The sequence below is a fragment of the Lepidochelys kempii genome, chromosome 27 (assembly GCF_965140265.1).
Source record: "Lepidochelys kempii isolate rLepKem1 chromosome 27, rLepKem1.hap2, whole genome shotgun sequence".
Classification (NCBI taxonomy): Eukaryota; Metazoa; Chordata; order Testudines; family Cheloniidae; genus Lepidochelys; species Lepidochelys kempii.
In genome coordinates this window covers 19,324,462-19,347,395 of record NC_133282.1, presented here as the reverse complement: position 1 = coordinate 19,347,395, position 22,934 = coordinate 19,324,462, and the positions used below count along the sequence as shown (strand labels likewise).

Genomic DNA, 22,934 nt, shown 5'->3' with positions numbered 1-22,934 from the left:
GTGTGCGCTGTCTTGATTCCCCTACCAAAGAAGGGCCAAGCTGCCAAGCCAGCCAAGGAAACAAAATACTGTTCCAAACAGGGAGAAAAATAAAAAAGAATTTGGAATGAAGAGACCTTGCCTCAAAGCCCCACTGCTGTCTGACCTGAGCCCTCAGTTAATATATCCCATATCTTCCACCGGCTTTTTAAAAATGTGGTTCAAACACAAAGTTTCACTGGTAACAGGTACAGCAGCACAAAGAGGTTTTACCAGGTTGGAAGCCATTCTGTTACCACCAAAAGGACAAACCCCTAGTGCTTATTTGATGCTGAAACAGTTTCCTGTTTCAGAAGTTTATTTTTATAATAAATTTTCTTTGTGAAGGCTTCTAAGGAATTTAGGCCATTTGTACAACATATTAAAAACAATATCTATGCCATCCCTCTCACTGCCCTCTTTACAGACAGATGCAGATTTCAGGTGTAGCCAATTTTCAGTGAGCAAGCACCGTGGTGTCTTGTAGCTCACAGAGTCAGGTATAAATCAAACCAGTCAGCTCTTCTGTGCACTTTTCACCAGTTACTTCGTAAATACACCAACTTGAGAAAAGATACAAAGTTTGGGTCTCTCTAGTTCTGGAGCCAGATAGCTATTTCCAGCTTTGAAAAGGCAGGTCTGAGCACCGGCATTAGAATAACAAAAAGAAAATAAAGCAAGTTTATGTACAGCTTCAGTCATTCTGGAATTACATTTTCATAACAACTGTTCTAGCAGGTTTTTGCTGAAAATGCACCTTTAGACCTAAGAAAATATTCTATAAAAAAAAAGCCAGTTGTGATGTCACCTAATGTTGTCAGAAGAAACAAAGCACATGACACACTGTGTAGAAAATCTCTCTCTGGGACATCTGTAACCATTTAAGTTCACAGACTGAGCTGCGCTGCAGAGTGGATGTGGTTAATTAACATGTGATATTCTAGTTTTCAGTGCACAGGAGATGCTGATGAAAGATAAGACCACCAGTCTGACCTGCGCCATTGTCCAAGTATAACACACACTCGGGTTGGGTTTCAGGGGATCTCTTCCACCTTATTCCAAACCACATACTCTAAATCTCTCTCCACAGCTGGCTGCAGGAGTTTTTGATTTCAAGTAAGAGACAAATAGTTACAGCAGGTAAGAAAATGGAAAAGTTAAAGTTGACCACAAGTGGTGAAGCCTGCCAAAGAAAATCAGTCATTGTCCAAGAGCAGTGACAGGAGTGTCGGCTGAAATCAATCCCTCTTCAGAGTGGCTAGAAACTCAGGCCATTCTAGCATCTGAAGATCCAGTCAGATGGGAGACGATCAAGTTGACAAACAATTGGTTTTTAGATCATTGCCTCATTTGTTGATTAGTGCCCAGATTTCTAAGCCTTTAGATTTTCAAACGGTTGGAAGTAGGAGGAAGTGATACAACACACCTGAGTGAGCCTGGACATGAGAAGTGACCTGCTAACTGTAGCAGTTCCAAGGGCAGAGGACATGAATCAGTGATATTGTCCAGTTCTTTTGGCCCATAATGAAGATATTTACAAAGTGAATAGGAAATAAATTAAAGCCTGAATCAGTCTGGATTTCAGCTGCAACTGGATTTGGGTTCAACTGCATGTGTCCTGAAAAGGGGATTTTAAAACAGTGCAGAATCTCAGCCGCCAGGAACACTTCGCCAACAGCAACCCATGCCAGAGCCAGGCTCATCGCCTCCTGAATGCACGAGAGATCCTCCAGGCATTGGGCTCCTCATAGCGATTGTACAGGGGCTCAAGCCGCTGCTGCTTCTTCTGTTTGCTCAGTTTGGTTGGATCAGAGACTTTGAAGAAGGCTGGTGCAAATTCCACCAGCCAGCGTGGGTCAATGGTGGTCACTTCGCGCATATACTCCTTGGTGGTCAGCACCAGCTCGTGATAGACCACCCTGTAGAGAGAGAAGATAGCAATATTAATGCTTGCAGAAGGGGAAATTAATGGTTCTTAACAATGAGAAGGTCCTTGGGGCTGAAGACCTCATCTCATGTCAGGGGTGCTCGAGACCTGTCCCCCTTGGTCCAGTTCTCTAACTCTCCTTCCCCCTTCATCACCACCTCCAGGCTCACCAGATCCAAAAAGAGCCACCCCCAGCAGAAAGCCTCTCTCATGCATCTCCCGCATTCTGCAGCATGGAGCTGCTTGGTTTAATGTCAGGATCCCCCTCTTGCTGACTTATGCGGCTGCATTGAACTCCATACCTGGAGGAGAGGCACAACAGGACAGCTGGAGGCAGGACTCCAGACAGCCTTGCTTTGCAGTGATTGTAGCACCTCATATGTCCTGTACACGTCTGCTCAGGAGCTGAGAACAGACCACAGTCTGTCTCTTTGGTCTCTATTCTCGTTCCATGCCCATCACGGAAGTATTGGAGCATTCACAGATTTTGGTCTGTATTTTATGTATAACCCATGCTGAGGACTTTCTAGCTGTAGAATTGAGAATTAAACTTAGAATGAAGAGTCCCTGTTTTCCTACCATTCTGGCTGCCTGTTGAAGAGGGCACTGGATGGGTGAATATAGACCACTTGCTGGTCAATGAGAGTCCGGTACCCCTCCTGGGGGTCCTTCTTTGCTGCATTTCGGAAGAAACCGCTGCAGATGGCCTTCTGGACTCGCACTGTTGCCTTCCCGCATGACACCACATCCAGCTTGTGTCTGCCAGAAGAGAGTCATAAAGAAAGAATTTAGTGGGCCCCCGTGTTTGGTGTGCAAAGCACAGACACCATAACACCCAAACAGCAAGCGCCAATCAGCTACTGCTAAAGGACAAGAATGCTTTTAAAAAAAAAAAGGCAGAACCAGTTCCTGCCCTCTGCTGGATTTGCTCACCTGTCCATAATGCCCAGCATTTGTTTACGGATGTCCTGTGCCCTGCGCAAGGACCGGGCCTGGATAAAATTCTCATAGCACCAGGGATTCGAGAACTTATTATTCTTCCAGGAATTGTAGACAGCCAGCAGGGTGAGATGGTCCCCTTCTGTCTGGTGGAACTTGGCTTTCTTCTGGTCAGCAAGTGCTTGTTTATCCTGACACACAAAACACGTTTCCATCACATGTGTGTTTTAGAGAAAGTATCATGTACCCCTGGCAACGGGGCACTGGTTCTTCTTTATGCCCAAATACTGCATGTTCTTATGTGCTACTAAATGGACAGCCCCATGTTTAACCAGTGCAAGGCTGAGATGCATACACAGCATACTGGCTTTTTTGTAAAGGATTAAATACAAAGCACTGCAGATCAGACTCAGCCCTGCAGGTCAATGGGAGGTCCCTTGCCCACACCAGGGCTGAACTGGACCCCTATGATTAAGGCATTACCATTATGACACAATGTTAAACTTGAAAAAGACAAGCACAGCTCCTACCTGAAAACACAGACATGCTGCAGACCCCTCCTCTCCTCTCTCACAAGAGGGGAGGGCTAGAGCAGAGAACCTGCAACACTGGGTCTTTCCTGAAGCACCCTTCTCTTTCCTCACCCTAACTATTCTTGAAATGATACTACAGGACATATGGCTCACTTACGCTGTCGGCTGCACTGTGTTGCATGCATAGAACTAGTCAAATTTTTGTTGCTTAGAAATCGGACATTCAATGACAGAGTGTATTTCTACACTATGGAGACTATATGACAATCCTGTCAGCATAGCTATGCCAGCACAGCCCCCCTACACAAACAAACAGAGTTTTTCTGTACGTTTTGGAAAACCGCCTCCCTGAATGATATTAGCTACGTTCACAGAAGCACTCTCTCTCTCTCTCCACATAGCTGCGTCTTCACTGGAGGTTTTGTTAGCATAACTATGTCAGTCGGGGGTATGGTTTTTCCACACCCCTGACTGATGTAGCTATGCCGATATAACTTTTCAGTGTAGACCAGGCCTAATCAATAGGCTCTGCAGAGAGGTCCATGTTTCTCAACTCCATGGATGTAGCCTTGGGATATCAAACACACACTGAGGTCATTGAATCAGACAGCAATAGGACATTATAATGAAGAAATAACAGATCCAAAAGGAGTCTGATAAGGAGCAGCCATGTCACCACCACAGCCTGCAGACCAGAGGTGCAAGAAGAGGGTCAGCGCAGGAGGGGCTTATGATGTGTAACTTCATTCTGAAACCATTTCTGTTTCTCTGGGAGGGGAACAGGGTTCCTCCAGCCACCCTACAAGAATGGCTCCGAATTCCAAAGCAGGAGATGGCAGGTTCTAATGTTGTTTCATTTACTGTTGAGAAGACAAGAAAAAAGCAAAGCCTCCAACTTTCACTTCCCCGAGGGCAAAGTGGCATCAAACATCCACAGCTAGGGGGCATGTAACAAAGAGGTAAATTAGCTTTGCAATATGTGATCCAATGAACCCTTTAATTATGGTCTTGTCTGGGGGAGTACACACGTACCATTACACCAGATGCATTCAATAACCACCACCAGATTCCTGCTTCTCACCATGCAACCAGGGCTGGGCACTACAGCACATAGGCCTGAATTCCTTACCTTTGGTCTGTAGAACACATTCTGTACAGACAGCATAGAGACTATAGTTAACATTTCTTCACTGCATCCCAAATGTACAGACATGATCAACATCTTACATAACATGGGCTCCAAAGGGAACTCTGCCATCTGCAGGAATAAAGGACAACAACATATATTTTCAGTGGTGCTGAAGCAAGGCTTTAAGAGGTCTCACAAGATCAGAAAATAGGCCAGACTCATTTCAGTTAGAGGTAACTAAACCTTAATGGGAGAGAAGACGATGCCATTGAGTGTTTCCCTAACACGGCACTGCCCACTACCTAGGGGAGGTTTATTCGGCACAGAGCAGATGACCGTTGCCATCTACATGATCAGAGCAGCCCAACACTTACAGGGGATTTTTAGACACGTGTAAAATGGAACTCACTTACAAGAGAAAATGGCACTATTCCACTGGGAAGCAGAAAAGGCAATATTATTTACTACTTGTCTGCAAAGGCCAACTGCTAGTGGGGAAGTGTGGCTTTGGGTTGACTAAGAATGCACAAGACCACAGAGAGAAATCACTGACAGTGGCAATGACCCCTATGGATAGCTACACCCAGGCCAGCCGGAGAACACAATGCAACCAATGTTCAGAGGCATGATATTTAACCTACTCTGCGCCCAAGTCGAGTGAGCAGCCCCTCATCGTCCAGGGCTCCCAAGGTGTAGAGCTGTTCCATGGCAGTGATTAGTGTTTCCATCGGGGGAGCATCCATAAAATCAAAGGACAGCAAGTCGTTGATCCCCATAGCCTGAAATAGAGTGAAAATCTAAGGGTAAGAGACACCAGGAAAGAAACTGGAAACCAGGCTCCATAAGTAGAGACATCTCCGAGAGCATCAAAAAATGAGTCAAAAGCCAAAACCAAGAGTTTATCAGTGCTGCTTAGACCTTGTGCCCAGGGTTCGTGCCTTATCTCCAGTGTAATCACAAATCCCAGTGGGCACATTATTCCATCCCTTGGGACAAAAACCAAAACAGGGAAAAGTTCTAGTAAAGGTGCAATAGTGAACAATCCTGCACTAACACCAGGGAGATGTGTGGTGACTTAATAGTTCCGTGCCATCTGTAACATCTATGACTCTCACATCTTGGACAGTTACTTAGCCGACTGCAGTTCTCAGAGGGTACGGTCTTCTATAGATCTTTATATACATATATTTGAAAAAGACACAACTACCACGACCCCAGAAAGAGAAGTCCTCGCCTATGAGGTGATGGCCTGAGAAATGTATGTGTATTTTATAAAGGGTTTTGTTTGTTTTTTTATAACAGGGCATGGAAACGTATGATTCGACTAAGACTCCTGGGGCTTTCCATTTCTAGAACTTGCAATGAAATATGGCTTTCAGGTTGTGTGTAAAGAATGGCTTTTCTGGGACTGATATCTGTAAAGCTAAGTCTGAGTCTAAGTTATAACCCCCTGGGAGAAAGAAGTGGAGAGCGAGCTATAGCTCTGCCAATGGTACAGTGTTCCTTCCTATCCATTTGCATTTAGTAAAAGGGTGGAAATTACAATCACATTGGCTGTATTTCAGCAAAATAATGAGACACTGATTCCTACCTTAAGGGAGAGCACTGTGCTGGCCAAGTTTGTTCTCTGGATTTCAGGCACGTTGGTGGTTAGCATTTCATCTCGGTAAGCGCGCTCCGTGTAGAGTCTGTAACACTTTCCTGGCCCTGTTCTTCCAGCTCTTCCTGCTCGCTGCTTTGCCTGTGCCTGTAGGATTTCAGAGGGAACACAACATCTCAGAGGCAAGTAAGCATTATCCAGGACAATGGTTCAGTCAAGAGACTAAGTGAGAGAGGAATGAAGGGTTAGTTGTCTGCAGTTCTGTTAACATTATTAGGGGGCTCCTAACGCAATGCAAGGAGACATGATGCGCTAAACATAGTCTGAGTGTGATGCAAGACATTGTGTGTGGGAAAGTGGTATTTATTTCCCCACCTTGTTTCCATAAAATTTCCTCTAAGCCACAGATTTACTTCCCATACATTATCAAACATATGCTGTGTACCTGGGAAATTGGTGTAACCACCAACTGATCAATTCCAGTCTTGGAGTTATACACTTTCTGCTTCACAAACCCAGGATCTACCACATAATAGATTCCATCAATAGTCAGGGAGGTCTCAGCAATGTTGGTAGCAATGACAACCTGTAAGCAAGAGTACAGTCTGATTCAGATACTATCTCTGCTTGCCAACCAGACAGAAACAGAACTAAGCTAAACGAGTGTTGCTCTGTTTATACAAACCATTCAATATGGTATAATCAGACTGTTGCTGACACAACTGCTATGATTTAAAATTATTGATTATTCTCCTGCCAATATGTGTGAGCAGAGTTCTCCTTTCACCCATAAAAATGGCCAGATTTTAAACATTTGCACCCTGTTTTAAGCTTTAGGGCAGTACGTGATGTGAACACAGTGGAACTCATTGATAAAAACAAGGAAAAGGTTACCAATTTCTGCTCAAATAATTTTATGTGATCCATAAAAAGTATTTTTTTGCCTGGCTCTGCAACATAGCCCTTATGAGACAAGAAACTACCACAGAACGTGCTTCAAGACAATTACTGCCATCCTCTGGGAGCTGCTTCTAGACACACCTTTCAGAAACTCCGATTTCCGCAGAGGACAACAATGACCTTGAAAGGTAGCATCTAGAGAATCTTTCTGCTGAATCAATGTTATTTATAAAGCAATTCTGCGCAAAAGGGTTTGGGTTAAAATAAAACAGAAGAATACTTAAATGCCAAAAAATGGAGAATTGGCCAAGAAAAGTTCTGTGAGTTAAGCCACATAAGAGCTGCTGTTTCAAAGCTACAGAGCATAGTCTATAATTACTCTCCTCCCCAACCCATAGCAAATAAGATTCTGAATGGAATGAACAGTGTAACAAGTCCCACTATTAAGTGTTTCATCAGAGGGGGAAGCCGCCCTTTGCCTGGCATTACCTTCCTGCTGCCTGGTGGGGCTGGGTCAAAGATCCTGGTTTGCATCTCGCTAGGTAAAGCTGAATACACGGGAAGGATAATTAACTCTGGCACGTCGGGTCCTAGAGATTTCATTCTCTCATAAAGGATCTCGCAAGCTGTATCAATCTCCTCCTGACCAGTCAGGAACACTAGGATGTCACCTACAAAAGGGAATGTGTCAACAGAATTAATCCTGCTCCACACAACTTCTGTCTAACCACTCCCTTTGCTTCCTTCTTCCCCTCTTCTCTTCCATGTAGAAAGATCTCCCGTTCAGATGTGCTCCTTATCAAGCCATATGACCCCATGACACAGGACCCTGCCACCGCCAAATTTTATCAAACTTACCTGGTGGCTCCGTCAAATGGATCTGCATCACTGTGATCAGACTCGCATCCAGATAATCAGTCTCTGGTTCTTTCGTGTACAGAATTTCCACAGGGTATGTTCTGCCAGGAATTGTGAAGATTGGAGCTTCATAGAAATACTGGGAGAATTTCACAGCATCTAATGTTGCCGAAGTTACAATCAGCTTCATATCCTGACGTTTCTGCACAGTCTGTAGCAGGAGAGAACATTCCCATACCACGTTAATAGTGACAAGGGCAATAAATAAGGGCTTCAACAAGCCCCTTCGCTCAGTTACATTTTATTCCAGGTAACAAGAGGCTTCAATCACCTCAGGGACTTTGGTGGATTCGCAGAATCATCTAAATGCAAAGGAGGATACACTGTCCTTCTCAGAGAGGCAAAAGGCCAGAATCTCATGCAATTTAAAGCTAAGGCCATATTTAAAATACACTTCTCTTTTTTCCTAGTTAAGGGAACTCCCAGCACAGAGACCTTTTGTGAGAGGCAGACTGGGTTAAGTGAGACTGTTTCCTTATTCTGAGAGAGTTGCCTATTCATCCCCAGAAATGTTCTGAATTAAATGACCTTCATCTGTTGCCAAAACTCCATTTAATTTACAGTCAGAGCTAAGACCAGGTGAACTACTCCTGTAAAGGCACAGTCACCTTCAACCATAGCTCAGTTCTCACAACTGACCGTTTTAAGACATGAGGGTCTCAAAAGGCAGACATGCCTGTCTTCCTGCATTCTCTCCTGATATAACCTGCGGAGAGACCAGGGGCCAAACATAACATTACCTTTTTCAGAAGCCCAAAGAGCACATCAGTGTGAATGGTCCTCTCATGAGCCTCATCCAGCATGATGATGGCATACTGGGTCAGGTCCGGGTCAATCAGGCACTCCCGCAGTAACATACCATCCGTCATGTACTTGATGACGGTCTCGGGGCTAGTGCAGTCTTCAAATCGAATCGTGTAGCCAACCTACCAAACAAGAGATGGAAGCAGAACAATGGGTTTGAATGAGTAATTATGTCTCCACCCCTTACACTAAACTAACTGAATTGATGAAACAAAATTGTTGGCAATGATAATCCCAGGTTGAGTTATTCTGCCCCTCAATTCAAACTTGCCATAGACCATAGGTCAGTTATCCCATTACTGATTTTTCCCCACTTTTCATCGTGTTTATGCAGCTGCCTCCTCCAACACAGAACTTTACCTCCTGTCCCAAACAGCAACCAAACTCCTCAGACACTCTCTTGGCAACAGACATTGCAGCCACTCTGCGAGGCTGGGTGCACCCAATCTTTCCTCTTGACGTGTAACCTGCCTCAGCCAGGTATTGGGTGATCTGTGTCGTTTTCCCAGAGCCTGTCTCACCAATAACAATCAGGATCTGATTGTCATGAACTGCCTGAAAGAGGACATGTTAGAAAGTGCTTGTTAGGATTCTTTTTTTTAAATACAGTCAATCTAAGACTAGATGTAGCCCCCAAGTGCCCTCACTCATGCTGGCTCGGACAAAGTGTTCTGGCCTAGGTCTTGCTAACCAGCAAGCCAGTAAACTCTTTGACCACTCAGAGGACTCACCCTGCCATAAAGACTTGTGTCATTTGGGATCTTAGCTCCAATATTGGCCCTACTGCAGTTTTATAAAGATTTACAGAGAAAAATTATGATTTTAAAATACAATTTCATTCTTAAAACTCTCAAGTGGCTACTAATTTGTCAATAAACAGACCCAGTAACATTCATATTAATCCTTCCCACTCCAAGGAGAAGGCGGTTCCTGCATGGGACTTACCTGAATCAGCTGCTCCTTTAATCTGAAGATTGGGAGACTCTCCCTCTGCTCAATGATGGAAAGTTGGGTTTTTTTACCATAGGAGGCTTTGTTGCCACCGAATGCATGTTTCTTCCACTCTGGGATATCATTGGGCATCATTCCAATACCCCGCATGTTGGCAGCTATTTGTCTCCCATCCACTAAGAAAAAAAAAAGAGAGAATTTAGTTATCGCTCTTCAGCTCACATGGCACAAATGCAGTAATGAGCTAGATACAGTAAAAAGGCATTTTATAGATAACACTACAATCTGCCTGTTTAGAATTCGAATGAGCTGTTCTGGCATATTGATTGTGATTTTGGGCCTACTACGATTTTTGCCATAGTTCCATCTGTGCATCACTTGGTAATATGCTCAGTCCACTCTCCCATCACACTTTGACTAGAAGACTAAACATATAAGCTAAGCTCAAGATGAAAAAAGTCTTAAGTGAAGCGGCCACATACATAGACACCAAGATACTCTCCTGGAATGGTTCAGCTCCCACAGTGAATGGCACAGTAGATACTTAAACAAAGACAAGTCAGAACACACCGTCAGGAAGAGGATCCACCCAGTGTGTATTAAGTCCCATGGGGATAGAGTCCATCTCTGCTTCCCTTTGAGCTTGTTTGAGTTCTCGCCTTTCTTTGGCTAAAGCACTTTGCATCATTGCGGCCTGGGACAAGGAGCCATCAGGATTCTGAAGAACAAAAAACAACATACAATTACAAGCACTATCCAGTCCTGGAGCCTTTACTACCCCTCTCCTCTGTACACCTTTATTACAGCCCAGCCCATCTGTCCTCAAGCTTGAAGGCAATCTCTTTCCCACAACTACTTCAAAGGCTTTTAAAACTTTATTATTTCACAAATGCAGAAATATTTTTGATGGCTAGATTTCCAGGATGCAGGTGGCTGTGACTGTAAAATAGCAGACTCCCTTCATAGTCCAATCAAGGATGAGCTTACTGGTACTGAGGTGAGAAGGATAGTTTCCTGGCTATCCACACCTCATCAAAAACAAGAGGATGAGTGGGGCAGAACACCGCTTGGTTCTACCTCATTTTCTGTTAAATGTAGGCCGCATGTTAACCTTGCATTTCTATTCCATGATCTCATCTCACTATTACCAATGAAATTAAAACCCAACTATGTATAATAAAAAAAAGATCTCCAGCCCAGCGCTCCTGATTTTCTGGGCTATGGATACCAAGATTCCACTCATTATTGCTAATTCCAGAGCATTTACATAAAACCACCATGCAAGTTTTCAATCATTAGTCTGAAATCTCTTACCTTCACTATTTTAATGGGACTCATATCCATGCTTTGCTTGGTATGCCCTCGCAGGAATGGTGGCTCTTCTTCAACCAGCTCAATCTCAAGGTCCTCATCTAAAACACACAAATAATTCAGGTTTAACAAGGAGACAGATGCAGCTTTTTTTCAAACAAACTTCCACCGCAGGAAAAGGAAGCTACATTGCTGAAGTGTTTTCTGTGCATCCTGTTTACTGTATAATTACATATTCTACAAAGGTAAAAATGTCACAGGCAAGGAGAGAGCTCCCGGCCAAAGGCAACCAGCACTTCATTAACCAAAGGGAACCAGCACACCTGCCAGCTCCAGGTGTTTAGAGCTACTGCTAACTCAAACTCCTTACACTTGCTTGCATCAGAAGCTCCTTTTTGCATAGATCGCATACACAGAAAGGAATCTATTATACCCACAGTGAAACTACCAGACAATATTACCTTCTTCATCATCAACTTTAGGGAGGATCCCAGTCTCCTCATCAAAGTCAGGAAACTCTTCTTTCGAGAGCACGTTAGCAGCAATCATCTGGGAAAGGAATGGAGAGGGGAGGATTAGTTCCCACATGTGAACATCATTCAAGGGTAGACTGGCCCATTTAAGATTCTACAGCTCTCTGGGATGAAAGAAGGGTTCACTTTGCAAAGAGATAGGAAGTGTAAGTTCTCCCAGGACACTGTGGCACTGGGATTGTCTGAGGGGACTAGTGCCTATTAGTGTGGTACAACACAGTATAAATAGGAAAAAATAGGATGAAATTAAGAAAAGGACATTTACAATTAATATCAGATAATACATCCCAACAAGGTGATATACTGGGTTGTAGACTCCTCCCAAAAGAATTCAATTGTGACTTTAAAACTTCTCTGGACACAACATTGGTAGATGTGCTGCCTGGAACAACCCAGCATCAGCAGAGATGCATTAGTATGCCTAAACGGGCTTTTTAATCTCTGACACCTTGTCTTTCCTGGATTTTAGTGGTGAAAGATGCTGGAATGACAAGTGACGCTTCTAACAAAGATGTGTCAGTTATTAAAAGCACTGGTCAGATTTATGAATCAGGGATATAGGAGTGAGAGGCTCCACATTCCATTATGGATCCCTGCGGGGGGTTCTGAATACTGGCAAAGAGAGACACTAGTCTTACACTTAACTGGATCACACTATTAGCCAAAGACTACTCAAAGCCTTATGAGGTCAGAGCTTGGGAAACCCATATTTCAGACAGCTTATATCAGTGAGGAGGATGTACCCAAGAAACCATGGACTATTAAGAAAAATGGGAAGCTGGATGGTAATCTTTGAAGCTCCCCTACAACCACACTGAATGACATCGCCCCAGACACCCCAGTATGAGTTGGTAGTGCTTTACACCTGTTTGATTTCCCATTTCTCTGGGTCTGAAATCCGGGTGAGACGCTTCCGTTCAAGGCTATCATCCTCCACTTCAGGGGCATTCACCAGGGAGAGGTGACTGGGTCTGTCTGGATTCCTCATAGAGGTCTCTTCATTGGTCTCTCCAACTAGGTTTCTGCGTCGGTTTGGGTTCAAGTCTTCCCCAGTCTCTTGATCAACATCCTATATCAAATATGATTGACAAATTTATTAATCACTGTCCCACCTTTTCCCGAGATACCTGACCTGGACCTCCTTCCTCTACCAAGCATATAAAGGCAAGGATCTCTCCGTTTCCCAGAGGGGCCAAGCCCAAACACAGCCCATGTATGTGAAGACATTTCACTATTGTTTGTTTTTTAAATTAACATCTCAGAAGTGATTAAGTAGTCTGTGATCAGAAACACATTGTAGCCTGTAATTTAAAATAAAATGCCTTTCTCATGCAGTGAATGGAGGATGGGCATAAACGACAGCTTGGGGTCTGTCTGGGCACCTGACTAAAGACTTCAAAGTTACCACTTTATTTGGTTCAATGAGTGGTACAAACAGAGTTGAATGTTTAGAATCTTTATATGCAAGGCATCTGAAAAGAACATGTGGAGAAAACAGGAGTAGGAACCAATGGGTGGCATAAATACAGAACTATAACTTACAGGCTTTAAGTATTAAAATATGATACTTTGAAGGGATTCAAGTTAGTGTACAGCAATATTTGAAATACTAGAACTGTAAACACTCTCTTTCTCCACCATAATTTGATCTATAAAATTCTTCCATACCTTCATGCTCAGGCTGGTTTTGGACCCAGTAAATGATAGCACTTTGACCTTTACTCTTTGACCTTTGCTCACAACATCAGCAACATTAGCAACACGTCCCTCTCTGCGAAGTTCAGAAATATGAACCAAGCCTTCCCAGCGTTTCCTGTGGGTCACACGTGGAGAGAAGAGCATGAGATACTGTATATTACTCTGGGAACCAACTCTTCACATATCATTTAAGCACTTAAATGTCTTAAAACGTTTAGTGCTGAGAGGTTTTACTGTGTTTATAAACTGTCTCTGGAAAGAGGAACATTCTTTACTGTCAGCTTTACTTTTTTGAAAGAGAAAATTCACTGTGGTTGTGAAATGCAGTGTGTATCACTGGCATACCTGCCTTCGCCTAATAAGGCATCATACCTTTTTTCCTTTTTTTTTTTTAAGTCATATTAATAACTGAAATTGAAGCCAATGTTTATAATACACAAAGGAAGGATGATGGTACAAGAAGTGATAATGGCTCATTGTGAAGGTGAGATGGGTACCTTAATCCTTCCAGCTGCACAAAGCACCCAAACTGCATTATACTTGTGACTTTGCCGTTGTAAATTTCTCCAATCGAAGGCTCTTCAGGTGGGGGCCGATCCACATGCTTGTCCCTCCATCTGTCATTGCTCTTCTCTGCATATTTCTCTCGATCCTTACGGTCCCTGCTGGGACTCAGACTCCTGCTCCTTGAGCGGTATCTGGATTTCCCCTTGTTCTTATCCAGAGTCCTAGAACGTGACCTGGAATGGGATCGGTGTCTCCGTTTCCTGTCCCTGTCTCTGCTGTGACTGCGACTCCTCCTCTTCTTTTTTGCCCTAGCAAACATTAACAATCTGTGTTCAACTTTCATACAAGAGAAGGTCATGCAGACAGAAAATTTACTGGCTAGCCATGGCCCAGAGATGCGCTGGAAACTTACCGGCGGTCATTATTCCTTTGTTTTTCCTGCCCACCTGCACTAGGCATTAAAGCTTCAAGTTCCTTAAGAGCATCAACAGCCACTTTCACATCATCTTCATCCAGCATAGTCTATAGACACAGAGAATACCTCTTTAAAATGGCTGATTAAAATCCTATCACCAGCACAGAGCATTAATCTGTGCAATGGGACAATCACCAGAAAGAAGGAAAGTAGGAGAAAAGATCAGAGAAAATGTGATGTAAAGAAGCAAAGATATGGGGATCATTAACCAGGAGTCTCAACGCCAAAGCCTTCTCTGCCACATGGCTCTACCAGGTCTGCCTCTATGTATGAATTTGGAGACTGACTTTTTAAAATTGTTACTGAAACTTTAATATGCATGTTACTAGTAGGCATCTTGGGTAGCCTAGATTTTAATCCTAAAGTTTTGACACAAATTAACTTCTCCATAAGTAGATGCTTATTACAGTTCCCAATCTGATTAAAGGTATATGCTAATAATTCATTTCATCCACCTCACCTTCAAACCTCTGCACAGTTCCCACCTCTTCCTCTGCACTCTTCTGGATCTTCTGTCCAATCTACCATCTTCAGCTTTCCTGCTCTTTGTACCTTCTATCATGCAACCCCTTATAGTAGGTGTATAAGGGCCTTTCAATCTCAGGTGCCAAACACGTTCCTTCAAAACCACTCCTTAAACAAAGTGTCCTACAGTGGTCTCAGTGTCACCAGGCAGTCTTGCACCTGAAACATTATCTGCTTATTATGTTGTCTGAGTTAGACTGTGAATTTGTCAGGGTAGGGTCCTTGTTTTGTTGGGTGTTCTGCAAAGCAATGTTTGCCCTAAGAGAGCTATATTAGCAATAGTCCCCTGCAACTAACCTCCAGCAATCCCAAACCAACTACTTACTTCCCACTCCATTCTGCATTTTCATTTCTCATACCCCATCACATTTTATGCATTAGAAGCACAATATAGATGGTTATGTTAATGTAGCAACTGCAAACCAAGAGTGAGAAAACAAGCATATTTCCATTCACTGATTGTTAATGTGTGAAATTGCATCCTTACCCTGATGGTGGGATTGTCTGGCCTGCAAAGGGCTGGGAACAGGTCCTTCAGCTTTTCCTTTTCTGTTTTGGGTTTGACAACTACCTCTGTTTTTAGAATAAAAAAGGGTAAAAAAAAAAGTTAGAAGTGCACCTTTATCACATGGCTAGAATAATTTTCTACTGTCATTTCTGAAACGGAGTATTCATTTCATCTCTGAATGTAAATTTTACTGCAGCTTTTAAAAGGTGAATTAAAAGTAACTACATTTCCCCTCACAAAGGAAATTCTGATTAAATGAGATAGCAAAATATGCAATATTCTGAATTCTGCACTGACTCAGGCTCTCTTCGAGTAGCCCCAAAGCTTTGCACCAGCACTTCATGTAACACAGAGAACTCCACTGGAATGATAGTAGATAAGATATAAGAATAGCGATTTCATCTGTCATACCCACAATGTCCAGCAGATGCTGAAAGGGTTAGGTCTGTTTTCTATTGAGCTGCTGGAGCAGTGAGACTGTATTTACCTTTGCCTGTAGATGGCTTCGCTGGAGGCCGCATTGTCTGTATGAGACGTAACAAATTACTAATGAGGGAGTCCTGAAAAATTTGATAAAGCACAGAAGATTTTTTTAAGTGATTGCAATATTTTTGCACATTAGCACAAGGAGGATTTGTTAGCAGGGAACAAAAGCTCAATCCCAACTTCTAAAGATGTAGACGTATAGGGCCATAGCCACAAGAAATCACACGTACACCATAAAAGTTCAGTTGTAAAGAACTAAGACAAAAAGTGACTTGATTTTACAACGTTATGAAAATTCCATTTAAGTGACTCTCCACACCAGTCACTGGTTCTAACTAGGACAATCATTTTGACCTGTTTCTAAGGTACTTATCAGCCTGGTGTGTGAGCACCATAAAAAGTTTGTTTTCATGACACGTTGTTTTTCTTGCACTACATATGCATAGTAATAAGACACCAAAGAGCCCAAATGAGTCTTCAAAATTGCATAGTGCTTCACAGACTGCATCAAGCAAAGTTAAATAACGCTTAATTAGACAGAAGTGTGTGGAAGCCAGCATGTATGAACTATTAAATGAAAATAATTGCACATTAATAAACACAAATACTTAATCCTTGCAACTCTCTTTTAAATAAAAGATTCTCTCTGTGTTTACTTAATCCTTGCAACTCTCTTTTAAATAAAAGATTCTCTCTGTGTTCATATCTCACTTACTGTGAACTCAGCGCCATTCTTTGTAAGGGCAGTCTTGAATGTGTCAAATGTGGTGTTTTTCTCAGCAAGATTTATCACAAACTCAGCTGCAAAGAAAAAGTGATTGAGAGTGAAACAAACAAAAATAATTTGAAGTCAGGTCACATGCATTTCACTCTGAGGAAAGGGGCTGGCTTGGCAACCTGAAGTCCCTCATCTAGCCAGAGAACATGGAATGCATGGTCTGCAGCAGTGCAAGTTTCTCTATCTACACTGCCTTAAGTCCATTTTCAGGAACCCAGACCTGGAGGGATTGTGTCTCAGGATGAGAGGAGAGCTCATTTTCTAACTCAGACTGTCAACTCTTTGGGGGCTGGGACTGTCTTTTTGTCTATGTTTGTTCAGCGCCTAGCACAACTACTGGAGCTCAAAGATACTACCACAATACACACAATCAATAACGGACGTGTCAGGGCAATGAGGCTGAAGCTGGTTCCTTGTTCCCAATTCCTTATTTGATTATATAATAAATATTTACATAATTACACATTTACTTTTTTACCACAGTCACTCCTGTTAGTCTGATGAAATTTCTAAAAATGTAAATCTTACACTGAGGTTCTTGAAAACAAACCCTGTTGCCTTCTCTGTCCCCATATCTGCACCATCATGGGACCCAACCCCACCAGCCACACCATCAGGGGCTCATTCACCTGTACATCTACTAATATGATATATGCCACCATGTGCCTCCAATGCCCCTCTGCCATGTACATTGGCCAAAATAGACAATCTCTACGTAAAAGGATAAATGGACACAAATTCAGACATCAGGAATGGTAACATACAAAAGCCAGTAGGAGAACACTTCAATCTCCCTGGACATTCAATAACAGATTTAAAAGTAGCCATCCTTCAACAAAAAACCTTCAAAAACAGACTTCAAAGATAGGTTTCAGAGTAACAGCCGTGTTAGTCTGTATTCGCAAAAAGAAAAGGAGTACTTGTGGCACCTTAGAGACTAACCAATTTATTTGAGCATGAGCTTTCGTGAGCAAAGAGAAACAGCAGAGTTACAATTCATTTGCAAACTTAACACCATCAATTTGGGCTTAAGTAGGGACTGGGAGTGGCTGGCTCACTACAAAAGCAATTTTCCCTCTCTTGGTATTGACACCTCCTCATCAAGTATTGGGAGTGGACCACATCCTCCCTGACTGAACTGGCCTGGTCAACACTAGTTTTCCCACTTGTAAGGGTTTCCACTGAATGCACCCGATGAAGTGAGCTGTAGCTCACGAAAGCTCATGCTCAAACAAATTGGTTCGTCTCTAAGGTGCCACAAGGACCCCTTTTCTTTTTACGGACACAGACTAACACGGCTGCTACTCTGAAACTTGTAAGGGAACTCCCTTCTCTTCATGTGCCCGTATATATTCATGCCTGTACCTGTAACTTTCACTCCGTGCAGCTGAAGACGCGGGTTTTTCACCCACAAAAGCTTATGCCCCAATAAATCTGTTAGTCTTTCGGGCGGCACCGGACTCTCCTCGTTGTGCCTGTGGATACAGGCTAACACGGCTACCCCCCCCCCCGCGACTTGAAAATAACGTTGGCCTCTGAACAAGGAGCTGGGGACCAGGATCCAACTTCAGCCGCGTGTCCCGGCAAACGCCCAGCCTCGCATCAGCGCAGCGGCTCCCGCCGCCCGCCCCTTCCTCCTCCGGGGGGGGTCCCCTGGCTCCTGCCCCCCGACCGGCTCCGTCCTCCTCTCCCGGGGGTCACCTCAACCCCCCCCAGGGGACGCCCCCCGCCCCGCCGCGCCGCTCGCTCCCCGCCGGGCCCCTCACCCAGGTCCTTGTCGTTGATGCCCAGGTGATTGTCCAGCTCGGTGCAGACCTTGGACACCAGCGACAGGTACTCGAGCTTCGCGAGCTCGTCGGCGCCCGCCGGGTCCCCCATGGCCCCCGGCCCCCGGCCCCCGACTCACAAAGCGCAATCCACTTCCGGGTGCGGGCCGCGCCGGGGCTACGTCACGTACGTCACTGCTGGGGGTCACGCAAGGCGCTGGCCATAGAGACGGCGGCGCTGGCTAGAGCGGCTCAGGCTGGGGCCTGGGAGGGAGTCAGCGCCTCCGACTCTATGGTCTAGGGTGGCTGGGTTGGCGGGCTGGCCCTTTTCTTCCCGCTCTCTTGGAGGGCCGGGGTGGGGAGAGAGCTGTAGTGCCTGGCACAGTGCTGCCCTCAGCACTGCGGGGAGGCGATTCGCTGCCCCAGTGTCAGTGAAGAGAATCGCCCCCTCAGGAGCATATCCGTGAGGAGATTCCCCCCTCACTGTATGGGTCCCCCCATCCGTGAGGAGATTCCCCTGTCCCCCCCCCCAGTATCCGTGAGGAGATTCCCCCCTCACTGTATGGGCCTCCCCATCCGTGAGGAGATTCCCCCGCCCCCCCCAGTATCCGTGAGGCGATTCCCCCTCACTGTGTGGGGCCCCCCATCCGTGAGGAGATTCCCCCGCCCCCCCCTCCAGTATCCGTGAGGAGATTCCCCCCTCACTGTATGGGCCTCCCCATCCGTGAGGAGATTCCCCCGCCCCCCCCTCCAGTATCCGTGAGGCGATTCCCCCTCACTGTGTGGGGCCCCCCATCCGTGAGGAGATTCCCCCGCCCCCCCCTCCAGTATCCGTGAGGCGATTCCCCCTCACTGTGTGGGGCCCCCCATCCGTGAGGAGATTCCCCTGTTCCCCCCCCAGTATCCGTGAGGCGATTCCCCCTCACTGTGTGGGGCCCCCCATCCGTGAGGAGATTCCCCCGCCCCCCCCTCCAGTATCCGTGAGGAGATTCCCCCTCACTGTGTGGGGCCCCCCATCCGTGAGGAGATTCCCCCGCCCCCCCCTCCAGTATCCGTGAGGAGATTCCCCCCTCACTGTATGGGCCTCCCCATCCGTGAGGAGATTCCCCTGCCCCCCCCAGTATCCGTGAGGCGATTCCCCCTCACTGTGTGGGGCCCCCCATCCGTGAGGAGATTCCCCTGTTCCCCCCCCAGTATCCGTGAGGCGATTCCCCCTCACTGTGTGGGGCCCCCCATCCGTGAGGAGATTCCCCCGCCCCCCCCCTCCAGTATCCGTGAGGAGATTCCCCCTCACTGTGTGGGGCCCCCCATCCGTGAGGAGATTCCCCCGCCCCCCCCAGTATCCGTGAGGCGATTCCCCCTCACTGTGTGGGGCCCCCCATCCGTGAGGAGATTCCCCTGTTCCCCCCCCTAGTATCCGTGAGGAGATTCCCCCTCACTGTGTGGGGCCCCCCATCCGTGAGGAGATTCCCCCACCCCCCCCAGTATCCGTGAGGCGATTCCCCCTCACTGTGTGGGGCCCCCCATCCGTGAGGAGATTCCCCCGCCCCCCCTCCAGTATCCGTGAGGCGATTCCCCCTCACTGTGTGGGGCCCCCCATCCGTGAGGAGATTCCCCTGTTCCCCCCCCCAGTATCCGTGAGGAGATTCCCCCTCACTGTGTGGGGCCCCCCATCCGTGAGGAGATTCCCCCGCCCCCCCTCCAGTATCCGTGAGGAGATTCCCCCTCACTGTGTGGGGCCCCCCATCCGTGAGGAGATTCCCCCGCCCCCCATATCCATGAGGCGATTTCTTCCTCCACTTTCACAGCATTTTGTCACCCTGTTACATTCGGGCTTGTAACTGAGGAATGAGCCTCTGTCCCTACCTTCCCCTGCGGATGCTCATTCACAGACCTTTACAATACACACCAAGGGAAAAAGCTCGTCTGCTCCAGGAACTTTCCAGGCTGACTCCAGAACCTGAGGCTGAACCCTAAATTGCCACAAAGTAGCAGTCTGAGGGAAAACATCTGGCTCAATGAAATCCCTGCACCAGCCCATCTACTGTAGGGTGAAAACAAACATGGAGCCAGGCCTTCCTCACCCTACCTGCTTCACTAGGTCCACTACCTAGGGCACCAGCTAAACAATCAGAAATAAAATGATGACTGTCTGGTGGTAACCATTGCACATGAGATCTCCATCCATTTTGCCAGCCTACTGCAAATCAAGGGCTTGCCAAGTCATCCTGCAACCAGTACCAACAAAGTCACATTGTTTTTGGAGAAACCTCAACACAAATTTTGTTAGAGACAGAGATATTGAGTGTATGTTAATTAGGCACCTGGGCCAATTTAAAAACTCATCAGCATTTGGGTTGGATCAAAGCATTAGAAGAAAAAGCTGTCGGCTTTCTCTGGCATACAGAAATCACTAGAGAAATACAACCCAGTGATAATGCTACTGCTAAACCTACTGGACAGTATATATAAACCTTTTGTATTGTATGGAGTGAAGGCAGGGACCCGACCTTAGCAAATATGCTAGCTGGGACAAAATGTCACAGAAACCTTACATGCATAACTCTGCAAGTAACTATTACAACATTTATTCAATGGGCTGCAGAGCAGAGGTAGATGATTTCCACGCTTCTGGTGCCACCTCAACCGAAGCAGCAAACACTTCTCCTCTCTAAAGCACTAGAGAGCCCAAAACGAAATCCAAACAAAATCCAAACAAAATTCACTGCTATCTAACATAACCCTTGCAGCCCAGGAGCACTAAGCTGCTGAGCAATGGAACAAACAACCATCCCAGACAAATTATACAATACACCAAAAACACCAGTGTCAGAGTGACTGTGAAGAAAAGTTCGGAAAAGTTTGTTCAGAACTATCACCCTGCACATATACCTCACCGCAGTGAAATGTGCATAGCTAAGGTAGAATCTTACCAAATACAGAAACAAAGTCAGTAAACAATAGGTTGAAACTGGGAGACATAAAGCAGAGTGCAAGCCCAATGAGTAACAGCTGGCAACTAATGTGACAGAGAAGAGATCAGGATAGTGAGACACTTTGTACTCCTAATGTCCAAAATATGAGGGAATATGAAAATAACTACAAGTGGAGATAAAGGATAAAATCCCTAATGCACTTGTGAATCATGTTCTAAGGGACAGTCAACGTACCTATCTGTTTCAGGGGATAACAGGTGTACCTGCCTCAATCATAGCCTAGGCCCTGGGACCTGTGTCTTGAAAAAGATTCTGTTAAACACTTTATGGATTATAAGGAAAGGCACATAGATGACAGACATGTTGGGGAAGAGTCAACATGGCTTCTGTAAAGGGAAATCATGCCTCTCCAATCTATTAGAATTCTCTGAGGGGTTCAACAAATATGTGGACAAAGGAGGTGTAGTGGACATAGTGTACTTGGACTTTCAGAAAGCCTTTGACAAGATCCTCTCGTGCATCAGTAACTGGTTAAAAGATAGGAATAAACAGTCATTTTTCAGAGTCCTCCAAGGATCTATACTGAGACCAGTGCTGTTCAACATATTCATAAATGATCTGGAAAAAGGGTGTAAACAGTGAGGTGATAAAGTTTGCAGGCAGTATAAATTACTCAAGACAGTGAAGTCCAACACAGATGGTGGAGAGTTACAACAAAGGGATCTCACTAAACTGGGAGACAGGCTAGTAGGTGAGATGGATCATTGCCCTAACCTAATATGGCCATTCTTATGTACTACAACTGTAGTGTGGACAGTAAAATCCTGGGATGGAAGGTATTACAGGAGTACAAAGTGTTTCTGTTTTGCACTTTGTGTCAATGAGACTTAACTGATGTGTCATGGGCTGCAAATGTGTCTGCTGTCTTCCCACAAGAAAAATTAGGGCTGTATGTCTCCACAGCATTCCTTTGTCAAATAGTACATAGCAATTTAAAAGAAAAATCCAGACCCTGTTGTATATTGCATTTGACAGAGAGGAGGAGAGGCTGGGAAATTGAATGGCAAAGTATCAGCATTGAAGGAAAAGAAAAAATCCCTATTTCCTTCCAGCCCCAGTATTCTGCTGGAAAAAAGCATTTATGGAACTCTTAGATAAGAACCCATTCTGAGAAAATTAGAGTAAAATAGAAAAGACACTAGGCAGAAATTTAGTATCTTTTCATGAAATCTTAGATTTTTAGGAAATAGCACTAAATACATTCAAAACTGCAGAGACACCCTTAAATTCCAGGATCCACTATTTTTTTTCAGTGGGATTCTCTTCGTCCATTCATAATGATCCTAACCATGGTTATAAATCTGTTGCATATATTTCTGCTTCCACGGCTCTCTGCCTACGGAAGTAGAGTCTGCTAGTGAAGTCCCCCATCCCATGGCTATACTTGCTACGTGTGTCCAGTAAACACATTACTACAGGTGCTTTGCCAAGTCTCAGTGGTAGAAGTTGGGCTGATCTGCTCTAAGATGGACACAGTTGTAGGGGGCTTTAGGTATATATCTCGCTTCCAGTGAACATGTGTCTGTGCTTCACTACAGCTGATTAGACATCAAAGGAGGGTATCATTCCCCTGACTTTACAAAGCCAGTCGTTAGCATGACAGAAATTGGTCAGCAGCTGTTCCCGTCTTTG

At 45.1% G+C, this 22,934-nt stretch overlaps 1 protein-coding gene across 1 annotated transcript; it reads right to left on the bottom strand.

Annotated features, from left to right (window-relative positions):
* Positions 1 to 300: 300 nt before the first annotated feature.
* On the bottom strand, positions 301 to 18,490 carry DHX8 (DEAH-box helicase 8). The gene is made up of 23 exons (XM_073326403.1): positions 18,307 to 18,490; positions 16,478 to 16,563; positions 15,764 to 15,836; positions 15,256 to 15,341; positions 14,181 to 14,290; positions 13,759 to 14,076; positions 13,232 to 13,376; positions 12,429 to 12,632; positions 11,492 to 11,579; positions 11,034 to 11,131; positions 10,290 to 10,437; positions 9,714 to 9,895; positions 9,129 to 9,323; positions 8,705 to 8,890; positions 7,905 to 8,115; positions 7,536 to 7,717; positions 6,592 to 6,732; positions 6,138 to 6,293; positions 5,188 to 5,325; positions 4,547 to 4,675; positions 2,879 to 3,075; positions 2,525 to 2,704; positions 301 to 1,937 (listed from the first exon to the last, which is right to left on the bottom strand). Exons 1-23 carry the CDS (start codon positions 18,416 to 18,418, stop codon positions 1,718 to 1,720), a joined length of 3,585 nt encoding a protein of 1,194 aa, XP_073182504.1. The 5' UTR covers positions 18,419 to 18,490; the 3' UTR covers positions 301 to 1,717.
* Between the last annotated feature and the right edge of the window lie 4,444 nt (positions 18,491 to 22,934).

Coding starts and splice junctions, on each gene's coding strand:
- DHX8 (XM_073326403.1), bottom strand. CDS start 18,418: ATGGGGGACCCGGCGGGCGCCGACGAGCTCGCGAAGCTCGAGTACCTG. Junction 16,564..18,306: donor CATCAACGACAAGGACCTGG/GTGAGGGGCCCG, acceptor TTTTCTTTGCAG/CTGAGTTTGTGATAAATCTT. Junction 3,076..4,546: donor ATGTGTTCTACAGACCAAAG/GTAAGGAATTCA, acceptor TTTGTGTGTCAG/GATAAACAAGCACTTGCTGA.